The 19,073-nt window shown below is 38.0% G+C and overlaps 1 protein-coding gene across 1 annotated transcript in view; it reads left to right on the top strand.

Annotated features, from left to right (window-relative positions):
- Window positions 1–19,073, top strand: part of CSMD1 (CUB and Sushi multiple domains 1) — a gene marked incomplete at its 3' end in the record, with an annotated part of 1,732,394 nt that overhangs the window by 514,567 nt on the left and 1,198,754 nt on the right. Inside the window, exon 3 of the mRNA XM_081220901.1 lies at window positions 29–141. Within this exon, the coding sequence (XP_081077027.1) occupies window positions 29–141 (113 nt within the window). The remainder of the gene's footprint in view (window positions 1–28; window positions 142–19,073) is intronic.

Raw genomic sequence — 19,073 nt, 5'->3', positions numbered from 1 at the left:
ACTGTGTTCACCTCTTTTTGAAATTCAGGTTGTCGGGATTTCAGCTTCCTTCCTGCATCGTCAGCACCGGCTCCATCCTTACTCTGTGGTTCACGACAGACTTCGCCGTGAGTGCCCAGGGCTTCAAAGCACTGTATGAAGGTAGGATGCTTGTTGTGCACTGCACACACCCACCGTCCAGGTGACCTCACACTAAAGATTTTCATGCAAACGGAAGCTGTTATTTCAGAGGTGGTTTAATGGTGCAAACATTTGACTTCTGTGCTTTGATGATGGGGGAACACTATTTACTACAGTGGTCCAACATTCTAGCACAAAACGTGTGTTGACAGTTTTCCTTTACTGGTAGAAATTTTGATTGGAAGAGTGGTTTTTCTTTTGACATGTGGTAGAGAAGTTTTGAGAATTTAGAATACTAGTTGATAGAGCTCCTTTTCTGTGAAGAATTATTCTTAAGGCAGACATGTTTTCTTAAAATTATTGTTGGACAGTGATACTCAGAGTTGGTGCTTAGGTAAAGGGAATTCCATTGCATGAGTTTTGGTTGACAAAGTGGAAACTTTTAATGGAGAAAATGATTTCAGTTTTACTGTTTGGTGCTCACAAGGAATCAGGAATGAGTTTTGTTTTGTTTTTGTTTTTTGGTGTTTTCAGATTTTGTGCCAAGGTGCCCTTAGGGTCTTGCTGTCATTGGTGACTGTCTGCGGCAGAAATTTTAAAAAGATAGAAGGGAGTTCAACCTTTGATAGAGGGAATAATACAGATGATCACTTTAAGTATTCAGTTTTAAGAAATTGCGCTACTAATACTGTAAGTGTAAATGCTGAGCTCTGTTTAGTCTTGTTTCACATAGATATTTTAAATTTTCTTTCATGTGTAATACAAAATCTTTTGTTTTTAACATAAACTCTGAAGCCCATGCATTGAAAAGGACTGTGGGTAAGGGATAGCCCAATTCCTATTTACAACACACACTGTTCACTTAACGAGCCTTTCTGGGTTCAGTCACATCTGTGTATGTTCTTCTTTGGAGTACTCCGTACACTTGGGCAAAAATCATTCTTCGTGGAAAGATAAAATCTACATGTGCTTTGTGCAACTGAACTTAGCTACTATGCAATTATCAGAAAATACAAGGGTAGAATGTCCTCTTTGCACAGTAAAATAAACAGAGCAATTTATCCTTTTATTTAAAGTCTTACGTGGAATGATGCTATTGTATACTGTTCTGACTCCAATTCTTCCAGGTCACTGCATTTATATATAAACCTGCCTCAGTGGCCTGAAAGGGTAACTCATCTTTAAGTATATTACTGATTACCAGGGGATAATTTAATCTTTGGAAGAGTAACAGGCTAGTTTAAGATTAATAGGTGCTACTAGCTTTCAAATTTGCTCGTACCTACCACTTCCTGTATACCCTAACTTCACAAAATTTCTTTTACACTTAACATTACAAAAGTGTTTCTAAAGCTACCTGTACTAGGTACTGTGAAACAGAACTTGTCCAATCAGTATATATGGTATTTGCTCAGAAGGTAGATATTGCTTTAACATTTTAGAAACCTTGGCAATTTTCCTCCCCTTTCTGACAAAGTTGATCCTTGAACATCATGTTTTGTTAAATTTCGTAAGATAAATGTTGCAGAAACTCTACCGATGCTGGGAGATTGCCAAATGAGTAATTCTACTGAATCTTTCCGGGCTATTGTTGGTGTTAGTGGTTGTCATCATGGTATAATAAAAAATGACTGAGATTTTCTCTGCTGGGAAAATGTTTATGAGTTATTAACAAAATTGGGAAAATAACAAGAAAAGTAAGCAAGGTCATGAGTTCAGTGTATTTTTTCAATTGTTGATGTGTGAAGATGCAGTTTTTTGAAATTTGTGTTTTAAATAGTGACATTACAATATAGTCTGATATTTACAACTGAATACAAGTCATTATGTTGAAAGAAAAAAACTATTAAAATAAAAAGTACTTTGTCAGCAAAACAGAAATTGTACAAAATATTCAAGATCTTTATTTGTAAAATAGTTCTCAATTAGCTTAAAGGTCTACTGAGAAAATATATTTGTACTATCTGGAGAAATAAAGTTAAATAGTCTAAACAGAAGATTAAAGACTAGAGAATTTATCTAGAAGAGACTAAAGCTTTCACTGTAGATATCAGCTGATTTATCAATAGTATCAGTTCCCCCAGGGAATTTAGACATAATTGTAACTTACCAATGTAATGGTCATGAGGAAAAGTGAGGTTTTTATTGAGCAGTGTATAAAATATGTAAATACACTTATTCGGATATAATATTAAGCAGAAGCAATGATAATAGTCAGAAAAATGTCTAAAGTCGTTTTGTAACCAGAACATTAAATCCCATTGGTTTTTTTTTTTTTTTTAACATGGATCATCATAGCATCTTTATTTTTAATAGGCAGAATTGTAACAACCTCGAGCACCCATCAACAGGCGAATGAATAAACATACTGTGGTTTACTCATACAGTGAAACACTACTCAGCAAAACAAAGTAATAAACTATTGATACCCACAAAAATATGAATTACTCTCAAAATAATTACATTGAGTGAAAGAAGCCAGATAAAAGAGTCCTCATTGTGTGAATCCCTTTATATAAATTTCTAGAAAAATGCAAACACATCTTTAACGATAGAAAGCATATCAGTGGTCACTTGGGGATGTGGAGGGGTGGAATGTGAGGGACCTATTGGTTTTCATGTTGGCAAGACTCCATCAAGTAATTAATATAAGCCAAATAATATAGTAAAGCGTCCACATCTTATCCAAGACCTCTAAAGAGAATTTAATTTAAAAATGTAATACTAGGGCTTCCCTGGCGGCACAGGGGTCAAGAATCCGCCCGCCAATGCAGGGGACATGGGTTTGAGCCCTGGTCCAGGAAGATCCCACATGCCGCGGAGTAACTAAGCCTGTAGGCCACAACTACTGAGCTCTGTGCTCTAGAGCCCACTAGCCACAACTTCTGAGCCTGCATGCCACAACTGCTGAAGCCCATGCGCCTAGAGCCCGTGCTCCGCAACAAGAGAAGCCACCGTAATGAGAAGCCTGCGCACTGCAATGAAGAGTAGCCCCCGCTTGCCGCAACTAGAGAAAGCCTGCGAGCCAGTGCAGCCAAAAATAAAATAAATATATTTTTTAAAAATGTAATACTAAATCAAATTTAAAATTTTTTCTCTAGTTCTTAAACCATTACTAATTTATCTAATTAAAATTAGTAATTATTTAGTATTACCATATTGATGTTTAAATTTCTAATTTTCATTTATTTGCTTGAATTGGAGAAAATCTTCCAAATTTAAAAACTCTGTCTATACAAAATAACCTTTATAATAAACTTAATCAGGGAACTGAACTTTATAGTTTGCTGATGGTACTTTGGACTGGTACATTGCATAAATTATTGTTCATACATGGAGATATTAAGCTACCTAAGGAGTATGAAAACAATAAATTAAAATATTCTAATTGATGCATTCGGTTGTTGAATTTAACCCTGGATATTAAATGGAAATATTTAGAAATTTCATGCTAACATTATTCACATACAGTAATTAGCTCTCTAAATAGTAAGTTTACAGATTGTTGATGAAATCAACATATTTTAACCCACAAATACAGACTAGTAAAATTGAAATTACTAATTTAGTAGGGTGTTTTATAATGTTATATTTCCTAGTTCCGTCACTGAACATTATTCTTCGTGGTCAACCAAAGAATTTGCATAATTTTCTTTGGTAAATTTATAACAAAAAATATTAGGATTACACATAATTTACAATGAGATGGATTACTATCAAAATTCCTACATTTGTCCAGTATTGAAGTCCTATGTGTATAAATAGTATTCATTCATGTATTTCTATTTGTCAACTTCCTTTCTTCAAGATCTGTTACTAAAATAAAATTATTTTTGTCATCAAATTTATTTATGATTTAAGAAAAATCACATAGGAGGTCGGAAAATTGACATGGCATGTCAGGACGTGACAGATATTATGACAAACGTCTGACAAGGCAGTCATTAGACTTAAGGACAAAGAGAACAAGTCTATTTGGTGATATGGGACAGTCTCGAGATTATGCCCCAAAGAACTTGTCACTCTGATGCTCTTTTTCTTTTTTCTTTTTTTTTTTTTTTTTTGCTGTACGCGGGCCTCTCACTGCTGTGGCCTCTCCCGTTGCGGAGCACAGGCTCCGGACACACAGGCTCCACGGCCATGGCTCGCGGGCCCAGCCGCTGCGCGGCATGTGGGATCTTCCGGGATAGGGGCACGAACCCGTGTCCCCTGCATCGGCAGGCGGACTCTCAACCACTGCACCACCAGGGAAGCCCTATTTTTTCATTTTTGAAGAGGGAAGCCTTCCTCTGTTTTAATGCTTTTTCTTACTGGTGACAAAGTGAACTAAGTGTTAGAAACACTAGTGAATATAAGATGAAAACTCCTCAACTCCCAATTTTTGGTTCTGAAGTCTGATTTATTTTTAAGTGACATTTCTCTTGTTAATGCACATCTTTATTTTTATCCTGAATATCATTTCAAATGTTTCATGAATTACTTGGTAATTTTTCATGCATTGACTTTTAATAATTTTAGTATTGGTTATATTTTAAAAATTTAGTTTTTTACCAATTATTTACTGTAATTTAGATGGACTTTTTAGTTGTTTTTGCAAGTGAAATAAGTTAATTTGACATTGATTGTATTTTGATAATCCAGTACTTTGTGTGAAATAGAACTTTTGTATATTATAGTACTTGTACTTGAATAGAAAGCCCCAACTCTGTGATTGAAATTAATGAGTCCAACATGTATTCACTAGAATAAATACTTTCCTTCTATAGAACATTTCTCGATAGTGTAGGGCAATTCCATTGATTGGGAATTAAATTGGCCAAGGCTTTATCCATGAGATGGCAGTTTTTGTAAAGAAATTGAAATGAAAATTTTATGCATATTTTGCCATAGATATTTCCATTTGCAATAATTGTTTGGTGAGGCAAAGGAAGGTTAAACTGGATTCTTGTCTAAGGCGAAGCTGATAGAAATGGTAGGAATCTATTCTCTTTAAGATTTCTTTAAAAATGCTGGCTGATGTGGTCGTTGAAAAGGGAAAAATTTTAGCCACAAATGTAGACAGTCAAATATTTTGTCCATAAAATACTAATTTTACAATTCAACATTTATCTCACCTTCCCATGGTGCCATATTTGAATATATTGGCCTTAAATATTATGCATGAAATCTATAAGAATCTGACAGTTTAAAAAATCTGTTTTAAAAAAAATACCACCAATGTAGCGAGGAGGAATTTGACATTACTAAATAGGAAAAATGTGCTTGTGACAGGAAATTGTTTTGCATACCAAATAGCTCATTAGTTGGAGTGAGAAAAACGGTTGCCCACAAAGATGCTTTAAGAGACTCTCTTGGGTTATAAAATGCTATTCTAAAGGAATTCTTCTGTTTCAGTTTTTTTTGTCTTAAAATTATTCATTTTATCAATTATAGTATTGTCCTGCTTACTAAGGTATATGTATCTCTACGGATGAATAGATAAATAGTAAATAAGTGGATGATAGGTAGGTAGGTACATAGATGAAAGAGATAGATGAATAGATAATCAATAGATAAAATAGTTAATAGATTGGTAGGTAGACAGACACTTGATAAATAGGTAGACAGGTAGATAGATGGATGCATGTGCCTAGTATGGTATAAAGTCTTATGTACATTTTCTTATTAAATCTTCAAGATTCCTATAAGCAATGTAAAATTACCTAATATTATGGGATAGAGAAAATTAGGTAGTGACCTATAGTTATTTAGTTTGCCAAGACCTTATAACTACTAAATGTGAAAGGGGAAATTCAACAAGTCTATATCCAGAAATTGTAGTTCTTAACCACTTACTATATGTTCTCTCATATAGTTAAGTTTATTTGTTTCCATGTATGAAAATACATACATATGAATACATGCATATTATCACATGTGTATACACAATTACATATTTACATATATACACACATACACAAGTGTATATATGATATACACACGGAGAATATACATATGTGCTTATGCACACACAGGTTTACTCATTCATTCTTTCATTTATTTACTGAGCTTTTATTGAGTATCTGCTAGAGACCCAATACTGAGCTAAATGTTAGGAATACAAAGATGGTGACAAGAATGGTGTCTGTTCTGAAGGAGTAGTAGGGGAACGCGACAAAGTTCAGTAGAACAGAGAGTGTAATAAGTAGACACGGTGATCGACACGATTGGTCAGGTGTACTTGGGGACAGGTAGAGTCCTGACAGAGTTCATGCTTGGGCTGTACCTCAAATACAGTGTTTACAAAGCTCAAGTGCTAAATGCTGACTTTGTATCAGTCACTGGATAGAAGTTTCCAGGAAGATGGATCATCAGGGGATCTTTCTGAGTGAGGAAGAATCACAGGCAAGACTATGGAGAAAAGCATTTACCATCTTTAAGAACCGTAGGAAGTTTCCTGGGTCCTGCTTAGAGTTCACAGTGGGCCTGGAGCGTGGCCCCTCTGGCTGGCCTCGTGGTCAGGGGGTTGGGTTTATAGTGTTTCATGTGTGACAGGGAACACTTCCTCTGTGAGATCCTCAAGGAAAAGGCTGAATTCATCTCACTGGACTGTTACATAAACGGAAGCATGTCTGTTTGCATGGGCTTCCATTTTACAAGTTTGTCACATTTTGGCTTTTAAATCATGATCGTGATGCCCAAAACGTTTGCAGAGAGAAGAGGAATATGGTGGGTTAAGTGATTTGTGAACTCTTGCAGCACTTTTAATTTGAGCAATTAGATGGCACGTGTTATGCCTTCTCTTGTGGTCATTTTTGTTTGCATCCTTGAGGGCAGTGAGGGGCTCCAAGGAAAAATTTGAATCCTTGACATTTGGCACAAAGTAAATATTCAGAAATATTGTTTGATAAAAATTCTGCACTCAATGCTAGCTTAATTTCAGCCAGTACTTCATATGTCTTTCCCTCAAAACCTAAAAGGTGAATTGCTAATAACTGTCACAATTAACAGATTTGAATTTGATTTTCTCTTTGGTTAACACATCTTCTCATCTAGAAGTTCCTAAAAACACACACACATACACATAAACAACAAAAATGGTTTAAAGATAAAGAGTTTAGGTGACCCACAACATATACAAGCATTCCTTCAATAATGGACTCACTACAGACCCTTAAATGAAACCTGTAAAAACTTAAAGTGGATTAATTTCATTTATTATTTATTTATTTTGGGGAAGCACATGGGCTTCATTTTCATAAACTACTTAGAATTTCACCAGAGAAACATGAATCTTGGCTACATTCCTCACCTTTCATTCTCGTTTCACTAAGTGATTAACTCCGGAGGTGGGTGGGTCTTCTTACCGAGAGTATGTTTCTTGTTCACTGAATGTGTTTGGCATTTCCCTGCTGACACATCCATCCAGCAGAATCTTCTTTCCTTTAACATCCATGGCTCTGGATTTAGAAAGAGCAGCTAGATTATTACCCTTCAAGCTCAAAGCTTTATTTAGGATGTCAGCGCTGATTTAGTTCTCCCTTGAAGTGATTATCCAAACTCAACCTGAATTAAAATGTGGAATGTGAGCGACCCACCTGGCAGGAGAGAAACATTTCTGATTGAAGAAAGTGGTGGCTGAGCAACAGCAGCTAGCTATCCATCAGCCAACACTGTAACATTATTTTGGATTTATGACAGTTACGGAGGCTGAAACAAATGGGAAACGTCTCGAATTACTTTCCTCTTGACTATTAGATACTTTGTGTTGGTAAACCCAGGTGAGGACACACCTTCCTGAGGGCACATTTCACCTGGTTGTAGAGAGCAGGGCAGTTGGTCCTCATATCCGTCCTTCCCTAGGCTTAGTTGCCAGAGCCTGGGTACCCATTTTTTGTCCTTGATTTGCAGGGGAGTTCAACAGTAGGTACCCTAGGACCATTAATCAAAGGTTTTGGAATGGCACTTGAAATTAATTACTGCTGTTAGTAACATGCATACTAACATCTCCAAAACGTGCAGAGATAGGAGGGAGGTCGTGTCTTTCTGAAAGTTCAACTTTAAGTCAATCAAACGATGGGTCAGAGCAGACAGACGGAGAGCCGCCACCAGGAAGTGAGTGTAAGCCATGTAGAAAGGCTGGTATATAACCAATGGCTATTGATACGTCTGATGAAAGAATAAAGATGGAGCAAGTGCCAGAGGCAAAGCCACGTCCAGTGAAACTCAGCCAAGAGGAGAGGGGTGCTCAGCCAGCAGATCTCGGAGCCTTTCGGTCCACCGAGCACCATCCCTGCTGTGGGTGTGGCCAGGAGTTGAGGTGGACCATTCGCCAGTGCTCCCTGCTCTGGGTCCCATGCTGTATATGACTTTCTCCATTTGAGAGGCATGGATAGCTCACTGTCTGTGAGGTTGAGGTGGTGAGATGACATGCATAATTTAGTAGGTAGACTTCATAGACTTCCTCCGGATCCAGTTCTCCATCGTTCCATAACTACCGTAAAGGTCAAGATGACTTCTGTCAGTTGATGGTATCCGCCCTGCTCCCGTGAGGCATCAGAGGTTCTTCAGTCTGGTTGCTGCTGCTTATCTTATTTCTTGTTTCTCTTGTTTTGATTCTGCTCCTGTAAGCAAAGCTGGGGTTACAATTTGGCTTCATATATGGGCCCGGAGTGCTGTGGTATGGGATTAGGGCTGTTCCTGTCAGTGCAAATCGTCTAGTTCCTGTGGATTGTAAGTTATTAATTGGGCATTTTGATATGTTCTGTGAACTTAATTAATGTGCATTTACCCTGGAGCCATGAATCTGCTTTCTGTGCACTGCAGAATCCAGTTTCTGAGTCAGTAGGAGTGGATCATTGCGAATCTATCGGTTCATAAAATCTACAGTGGGATCTGTTGAGTGATATTAAGTTGGTTCTTTTTCCCTGGTGAGACACCAACACACACTCTCTCTCTCACCCCCACTCACACTGTTTATATTGTCAGGTACAATTTCCCTTCACACGTCATCCTAAGAAAACATCTTCTTCAAAGGACTCAAAACTGTTAAAAAGACTTAGTTTTAGTCTTATATATATTGACCTAAGAGAACATCCATCATACAAGGAAGTGAAAAAAATTCAGTATAGGGACTTCCCTGGTGGCACAGTGGTTAAGAATCTGCCTGCCAATGCAGGGGACACGGGTTCGAGCCCTGGTCCAGGAAGATCCCATGTGCCGCGGAGCAACTAAGCCCGTGCGCCACAACTACTGAGCCTGTGCTCTAGAGCCCGCGAGCCACAGCTACTGAGCCCGTGTGCCACAAGTACTGAAGCCCGTGTGCCTAGAGCCCGTGCTTTGCAACAAGAAAAGCCACCGTAGGGAGAAGCCCGCGCACAGCAACAAAGAGGAGCAACTGCTCGCCGCAACTAGAGAAAGCCCACACGTAGCAACGAAGACCCAGTGCAGCCAAAAAAAAAAAAAAAAGGCAGTATAATCCCATTTCGGTCAAAAAAATATTTTTAAAAGTACTTGTGTAACTAGGCACACATACGTGTGTATGTGTGTGTATCCATCATCCATATATATGTATGGCATACACAATATGAGTATTCAGAAAAGTATAAGAGGATACCTGAATTTTAATGAACATTACTTTGGGGAGTCATTGGAATGCTTAAGAAGAAGTATTGCTTGATTTTTCTCTGTATTATTGAGTTGTTTAGCTTGTTGCAATGAATATTTTAAAAATTAAGTAATGAACATCATAAAGGAAAATATCTGTAGATGATATTAGAAATTAATATTCTTAAATGGATCTATGGCTCTCACCTGGAAATAGAATACAAAGTGGGACCAGGTAATTAAAAGGCCTTCAATATTGTTTTCAAATGGCTGAGTTCATAGGTTCTAAGGTCAGCACTGTAGCTGAATTTTTTCTTTTAAAAATAAGGGAAAACAGTGTGTACTTACTAGAAAACTACACACAGAAATAGTAGTCTGGGCTTCCCTGGTGGCGCAGTGGTTGAGAGTCCGCCTGCCGATGCAGGGGACACGGGTTCGTGCCCCTATCCCGGAAAATCCCACATGCCGCGGAGCGGCTGGGCCCGCGAGCCATGGCCGCGGAGCCTGTGTGTCCGGAGCCTGTGCTCCGCAACGGGAGAGGCCACAGCAGTGAGAGGCCCGCGTACAGCAAAAAAAAAAAAAAAAAAAAAAAAAAAAAAAAAGAAATAGTAGTCTGTCTAAAAGGGACTTAATAAAAGACAAATTAATTCCATAGAAAAGGCATCTTTAACAAAATAAGGATTGGTTAACACCTGACCTCCCAAAATGTAATCCTACTTGCATTTCTTAATATATTTCCTCAGGATCATTTAAGTTTTATCCTTTGTACCCACTCATCTCCCAAGATTTTTCTCTTACTTTTTTGTTGATTTTTCCCAATAATATCTTGTGTCATAGACAAATTTCCAAACGAATATGTGTATGTATTTGGTAATAAGTAATCTCAGGTAATGTGTGCAAAAAATGAGCATTATTTAAAATGAAGTTTATAAGCAAAAATAATGTTAGATGATTTTTCTCTTAACAGTTTTTTTTTTTTAGCCATCATGGGTCTTTAATGAGCCACTCAATACACTAGAAATTAGACAACCTCTCTATTTAAACACCCTCAGGCCTTGGCTATCTACTGTTCGGGTACTAGAAATGGGAAGTGTTGGCAGAATTAATTACTTAAATGTTTACATGTAGGTGGTGCATAGATTCTGAGGTCTGGGTTTAACCCAGTTTCCCAATCGCTATGAGTGTGACCATTGGATAAGTCACTTAAGCACTTACCGTATCAGATTCCTCACTTGCAAAATTAAAAATGAAAAGTACCAACCTCACAGAGTTGTTACAAAACGTACAGACGATGAGCTCTTTAAACCATGTGGCTCTGTCCTTGGTATATAACACTTTTAATTTTTTCTTCCAGCTCTGCAGTATTGGCATAGAAGCTGCCCTCAAAAAGTGTAATGTATGGTTATTTCTTCTAAATTAGGAATTATATAAGCTACCTTAATGCTTATATCCTTCCCGTTTTGTGCTGATTTCCCGTTTGCCATCTTATTCTTGCGACACTTCTGTCTATCTCTGTCCCAACTTCTCTATGCTTTGTGTCTCTTCAGCTTTTTTTGGTACACAGTTAAAAAAAAAATTAGGCAAACATGAATGATTCTGTGTTTTTCTAAGTGAGGGTGCAAAAAAAAACAGATGCATCCCTGGTAAATTGTTGAGTGTCTCTTTCTGGTTTTAGGACAAGCTGGCAAGTTGTACCTTGTAGTGCGTGTAACTTCAAAATTTCTCTCAACTCTCAAAGTAGGTAGGCATTTTTACTCTTCTTTTGTTGTTGATTTGTTTATTCTCTAGTCTATAATGAGAAGAATATAGGATAGAGATCACTGAGGAAAGGTGAAATTACACTTTTTATACTAGCTACTGGTTATAGGAGAAGATGTGCAAGAGTGAGATTGATTTGAATTATAAATAGAAAAGCACACAAGCATCCATGGACTGAAATCAAAAGTATCCAAGAATGCTGGAAATGCACATTATAAATTAGGACAAAAATATATTACAATTTGATAAATCAAAATCACTTTAGTTTGGGGGAAGCAGACCTGCCCCCCATCTGTAGGCCCTGTTGTGAGAGATATGGAAATTACATGAAATATAATCAGTCTGTAGCCCTATGTAAAAGTTAAGCTTTAAGCAAATGCTTCGCTCTCTGATATACAGTGAAATTAATGCCAAATGTACATCCAGATGATAAAGAGATACAAATATCTATCTCTAGAGTCCTTAACTCATTCTACAGGAGTTTCAGAGTTCATTTCCATTTCTGACTTTGCACTTAAAATGTGAATTTATAATCATTTCTGATACTCTTGCTAGAGAAGGTTAATGGGTCACTGAATATCAAACAAGCATCCCTATTGCTAAATCTAAGCATATTTTTCAAAGGGTGTGTTAATCGAAAAAGTTTCTCATCTTACTAAGCAGTTTCTTCTTTCTGTATTGTGTTCCTTAAATACATCCAGAAAACATCAATCTAAAATGTCTTCTGAATAATATATATGAGGTTGGCCTCAGTAGGATTCATATTCTGAGATCATCAGTTATGGGTTTATTCTTAACCTCAACATTGATTCTATTGATTAACTTGAAAAAGCATCATATAAAATTGCACTGTGAGTTTGTGCATTTTCTATAATCAGTCATTTCTTACCATTTTAGTTGTTTATTTCACTTATTCCTTTGTGCTAATCAGAGTAATATAAACCTAACGAGGAAATGCTTTCAATTATGTCCGAGTGTTGACCAAAAGAATGAGCTACAGAAATGAAGGTAAACTTTCAAATAAAGAAAAGCAATATTTTTTTCTTTTAATTGTGTTATCCCAATTTTTTTTCCCTAAAAACCAATAATCGAGAATCTGGGCTGCCAACATACCCTCCTCATGATAGCAGAGGATGACATGCCCTTTCCAGTTGACTGCTCCGTTTGTTCTAACTCATTTCCTTGAAGACATCCTTGACATTGGTTCTTTCAGAATATAACCTTGTATTTCTCTCTTATCTACGGGAGTTAAAACAAAACAAAACAAAACAACCAAAACAAAAACCCACCATTTAACAAAAGAAGAGTGGCCTTGGGGCCTGTCAACTTGCAACATGAATTTGTAGAGCTCCAATTAAGCTGCAGTAGTCATGTTAATCATATGTATCTTCTAAGTGTTAATTTTGTTTTTCCAAGTGTACATACACTTTTCTTAAAATATGCTTTTAAATATTAGAATAATGGAATGGAAAGCCACATTTGGGAAGGAGAGGAGGGTGGGTGAGCGGACAGCTGGTGTGTGGGACATTTCAGTTTTCTCCTTCAGTTCTGCCTGTGTGTGGGAGGGTAACAAATGGGAGATTTTGTGCAAGAATAAGCTGAAATGGAACACATTTCAGCTTTGGTTGTGTTATCCATCTCAACACATAAAAGTGGGGTGTTAGCATTCCACATCTTATGTTTTATTTTTTAAGACTTTCACACTTGCTCAAAACTTTCCCATATGCCACAATTCTGATATGTGTGTCAAAATTTACGTATTTACTTGACTTTTTTTGGGGCGGGGGGAAGGAAAGCTAAGATGTGTGAATCACGGGAACAACCATGGCTTTTTATCTGAGTGTAGTGATAAATTATTTTTGTATTATTTGAGTTCACCAAGTCAAAGTAACTAGCTAACATGTGCTTATAATTAATCCTTATACACTTAGTACTGAAGATCTTAAAAAATTGAGGTATCGTTTCATTTGTAAACTAGTGTATAAAATAAACAGTTTTCACTATGAATTTAAACAATCAAATACAACATGCCAATGAAATACAGCATTATATTACAACATTTATAATATTCTTCAGGTGGCATATTAGCCACATTTAATAAAGGTCTTTCAACAACCTCCATATAAGATGCCATCTAACCTATTAAACTGTAGTCACATTAACACTTTATAATAAAAAATACTTTATTGTATGTTAATTTTCATTTAGCCCTTAAAACTTTATGAGTAGGTACTTTATTCCTATAGAGATATGGCAGTTTTCCAAGTGTTGACATCCAGTGTTAAAAGAGCTGGAATTAGGTTTGGTCCCTCTAAAAAGAACTGGCCAACTTCTTCTGTCAAGGACCAGATAGTAAATATTTGTTGCTTTGCAGTTTGACCTTTGCCCAACTACTCAGTTCTGCTGGTACAATATGAGGTGTGATAGCCGCCCTAGACAGCTTGAAGGCTTGAGCATGGTTGTCTTCCAATACAACTTTATTAACAAAGATAGGCGGCCATTGTGTGGGACCCTGACCCTACAGCCAGAGCACTTTCTCCTTTCCTCCGAAGTCAGGTATTCTTTCTTCTGTGTCAGTTCTGCTTCTTATGTAACCCAGCCTCTTAAGGCCCAGTCAGAAAAGTAAGTGGACCCTAAGAAAAGCTGCCAAAGCGGCAGGTCTAATTGTTTTGCTGCAACTGATCAGACAACTTTGTTAGTTACCCGAGTCTAACACTAGGTGACTCAGGAGTGTTTGTAAATTTAAGTCATTGTTAAGTTGGCAATCAACACATTCTCTGTTGTTATTTGCAGACAGAGCTTGTTTAAAAGGTTTACCTTTGTATTTTTTGTGTGAGACATGGCAGTAAGTGTCTGTAGTTCCTGTAGAGTTCCAGTCCCAGCTTTCCAAGATTCCTTTTTGTGTGTATTTTCTTCTCAGAAGCTCCTGTATGGACAGGCATCACGCTTTGATTTCAACCCCAAAGGCACTCCTTAAACTTCTTAGTATAAAGCGTAATACCAACTATTTCAAGTCCCTACTTTTATCTTATCAGTGCCCAGAGAACAGGTAATAGAAAATTTATTAGAAAGAGATGGCTGCTGATATACAATTTTTATGTTGTTGGGAAAAAAATTCTTTTTGACTTTCAGAAATAATTTTCGTAGAACATCTATGTGTCACTTATATTTCCTTAAACTTTGTCATTTTAAATCTGGCGAGTTAACCCGATGGTGAATAGTTTGTATCGTTTTTCATCGTACTCTCCAAGGACAAGTGTGCAATGCAAGTCACTGGTGCTGTTTGGAAGGGGTTGGGAGCACTTTACAGTATAAATGTGTGCCAGTGGAAAAATCGTACTCAGCATAGCTAAATTGTAATATGGGCACTGTTCTGCTCACTGCCATCTGACAGCTGTTTGGTTCCTCTGTGAAATGAATTAGGGCTGTCATTTTACTAATAGACCAAAAATAAAATCGCTGGCATTGTTTCCAGCAGCCAGTTCTAACAGAAGCCAGTTGAAATGAATTGCCCCCTCTCTGGTCACAGTCATGCCTGTTACAGGACAGGCCATCACAACATAAGGCATTACTCAGAATACTAATTGAGGAAAGCAGAATGCTTCTCAGAGCCAGTGTTACTTAGGGTGGACTAAAAATAATCACAGAGGTTTCTAAACTCCGGAGTGGCTGCTTTTACAGGTGAGTCTCAAGGCATGCCCTCCTCCTGGCCCAGAGAATCTGTACGTGACCTTGCACCAAACTCAGATACATCTAAAGCGTTTCTTACGCGTCTGGTCTGGTGCTAACTCTAAGGGTGGTTTTGTGATAAACAATACAGATGTGTCCTCCCAAACAGAGCTTCCCGACCAGAGGGGCTCTGTGTCCTGCACAGGGATGGTGCAATGCTATGAAAAGCTATGTCTGTGTGTTTCTTTTTGATCATCATCAACAACAAAAAACCCTGATGTTTTTTATCATGTAATTCTGAATCCAGGTGGATGGTTCCGTGGCATTTATTTTACAGTTATTCATTGAGCTGCTAGATGTTTTACATGATCTCAACTTACTCTTTTAAACCATCCAGATACATTCAGGTAATAAAATGCTCCTTTTACAAATGAGGAACTGGACTTAAGCACCATAGTCGCGTTCATATAGCTAGTAGGTGGCTGGGGCCAGAATTTAAAACCATTTCTACTCTTAGAAAATTGGAAAGCAAGAAACTATCGTCTAAAACTAGGTGGCAATTCCTTCACCCTATTAAGATAATTATCATTTTCCTTTTCACTTGTCTTTTCCAAACTAAACATTCCCAGTCCAAGCAAAACCAGAGGTTTGAATGAATAAAAGACCAAAATCCTCCTTCGAATAAGGCACATTGTGTTGCGTTATCTTTTCTGAAGTGGGAGTGAATTCTAGATGTTTACTGATGGATGGGGAGGAAAAAGGTCAAAGATGCCTTTTCTGAATAGCATCCTTCTACCAGGGCAGCACTGATAGGAGAGATGGCACAGTCTTGTGCTTATATTGTACGGGCGCTGGAATAGACCACCTCCAATTTTATTACTTTGTTACTATTTTTTAAACATCTTTATTGGAGTATAATTGCTTTACAAGGTTGTGTTAGTTTCTGCTCTATAACAAAGTGAATCAGCTATACATATACATATATCCCCATATCCCCTCCCTCTTGCATCTCCCTCCCACCCTCCCTATCCCACCCCTCTAGGTGGTCACAGAGCACCGAGCTGATCTCCCTGTGCTATGCGGCTGCTTCCCACTAGCCATCCATTTTACGTTTGGTAGTGTATATAATGTCAATGCCACTCTCTCACTTTGTCCTAGCTTACCCTTCCTCCTCCGCGTGTCCTCAAGTCCATTCTCTATGTCTGAGTCTTTATTCCTGTCCTGACCCTAGATTCTTCAGAACATTTTTTTTTTTAGATTCCATACAGATGTGTTAGCGTACGGTATTTGTCTTTCTCTTTCTGACTTACTTCACTCTGTATGACAGACTCTAGGTCCATCCACCTCAATACAAATAACTCAGTTTTGTTTCTTTTTATGGCTGAGTAATATGCCGTTGTATATATGTGCCACATCTTTACCCATTCATCTGTTGATGGACACTTAGGTTGCTTCCATGTCCTGGCTATTGTAAACAGTGCTGCAGTGAATATTGTGGTACCTGTCTCTTTTTGAATGATGGTTTTCTCAGGGTATATGCCCAGTAGTGGGATTGCTGGGTCGTATAGTAGTTCTATTTTTAGTTTTTAAAGGAACCTCCATACTGTTTTTCAAAGTGGCTATATCAATTTACATTCCTACCAAGAGTGCAAGAAGGTTCCCTTTTCTCCACACCCTCTCCAGCATTTACTTGTAGATTTTTTGATAATGGACATTCTGACTGGTGTGAGGTGATACCTCATTGTAGTTTTTTTTTTTTTTTTTTTTTTAAGTTTATTTATTTATTTTTTTAATTAGTTTCTGCTTTATAACAAAGTGAATCAGTCATACATATACATCTGTTCCCACATCCCTTCCCTCATGCATCTCCCTCCCTCCCACCCTCCCCATCCCACCCCTCCAGGCGGTCACAAAGCACCGAGCTGATCTCCCTGTGCTCTGCGGCTGCTTCCCACTATCTATCTACCTTACGTTTGGTAGTGTATACACGTCCATGCCTCTCTTTCGCCTTGTCACAGCCCACCCTTCCCCCTCCCCATATCCTCAAGTCCATTCTCAAGTAGGTCTGCGTCTTCATTCCCGTTTTGCCCCTAGGTTCTTCATGACATTTTTTTTTTTAATTCCGTATATATGTGTTAGCATACGGTATTTGTCTTTCTCTTTCTGACTAACTTCACTCTGTATGACAGACTCTAGGTCTATCCACCTCATTACAAATAGCTCAGTTTCGTTTCTTTTTATGGCTGAGTAATATTCCATTGTATATATGTGCCACATCTTCTTTATCCATTCATCCGATGATGGACACTTAGGTTGTTTCCAGCTCCGGGCTATTGTGAATAGAGCTGCAATGAACATTTTGGTACATGTCTCTTTTTGAATTATGGTTTTCTCAGGGTATATGCCCAGTAGTGGGATTGCTGGGTCATATGGTAGTTCTATTTGTAGTTTTTTAAGGAACCTCCATACCGTTCTCCATAGTGGCTGTACCAATTCACATTCCCACCAGCAGTGCAAGAGTGTTCCCTTTTCTCCACACCCTCTCCAGCATTTATTGTTTCTAGATTTTTTGATGATGGCCATTCTGACTGGTGTGAGATGATATCTCATTGTAGTTTTGATGTGCATTTCTCTAATGATTGGTGATGTTGAGCATCCTTTCGTGCGTTTGTTGGCAGTCTGTATATCTTCTTTGGAGAAATGTCTATTTAGGTCTTCTGCCCATTTTTGGATTGGGTTGTTTGTTTTTTTGTTATTGAGCTGCATGAGCTGCTTGTAAATTTTGGAGATTAATCCTTTGTCAGTTGCTTCATTTGCAAATACTTTCTCCCATTCTGAGGGTTGTCTTTTCATCTTGTTTATAGTTTCCTTTGCTGTGCAAAAGCTTTTACGTTTCATTAGGTCCCATTTGTTTATTTTTGTTTTTATTTCCATTTCTCTAGGAGGTGGGTCAAAAAGGATCTTGTTGTGATTTATGTCCAAAGCATTCTTCCTATGTTTTCCTCTAAGAGTTTGATAGTGTCTGGCCTTACATTTAGGTCTTTAATCCATTTTGAGTCTATTTTTGTGTATGGTGTTATGGAGTGTTCTAATTTCATTCTTTTTTTTTTTCCTGCAGTACGCGGGTCTCTCACTGTCGTGGCCTCTCCCGTTGCGGAGCACAGGCTCCGGACGTGCAGGCTCAGCAGCCATGGCTCACGGGCCTAGCCACTCCGCGGCATGTGGGATCTTCCCGGACCGGGGCACGAACCCGTGTCCCCTGCATCGGCAGGTGGACTCTCAACCACTGCGCCACCAGGGAAGCCCTCATTCTTTTACATGTAGCTGTCCACTTTTCCCAGCACCAGTTACTGAAGAGGCTGTCTTTTCTCCACTGTATATTCTTGCCTCTTGCCAGTCTTTTGTTAAGGATTTTTGCGTCTATGTTCATCAGTGATATTGGTCTGTAGTTTTCTATTTTTGTGACATCCTTTCCTGGTTTTGGTATCAGGGTGATGGTGGCCTCATAGAATGAGTTTGGGAGTGTTCCTCCCTCTGCTATGTTTTGGAAGAGTTTGAGAAGGATAGGTGTTAGCTCTTCTCTAAATGTTTGATAGAATTCGCCTGTGAAGCCATCTGGTTCTGGGCTTTTGTTTGTTGGAAGATTTTTAATCATAGTTTCAATTTCAGTGCTTGTGGTTGTTCTCTTTATATTTTCTATATTTTCCTGGTTCAGTCTCGGAAAGTTGTGCTTTTCTAAGAATTTGTCCATTTCTTCCAGGTTGTCCATTTTATTGGCATATAGTTGCTCGTAGTAATCTCTCATGATCCTTTGTATCTCTGCAGTGTCAGTTGTTACTTCTCCTTTTTCATTTCTAATTCTGTTGATGTGAGTCTTCTCTCTTTTTTTCTTGATGAGTCTGGCTAATGGTTTTTCAGTTTTTTTAATCTTCTCAAAGAAC

Source organism: Mesoplodon bidens, assembly GCF_964165515.1.
Source record: "Mesoplodon bidens genome assembly, chromosome: 20".
Taxonomy (NCBI): domain Eukaryota; kingdom Metazoa; phylum Chordata; class Mammalia; order Artiodactyla; family Ziphiidae; genus Mesoplodon; species Mesoplodon bidens.
This window is presented reverse-complemented; position numbering and strand designations above follow the sequence as displayed.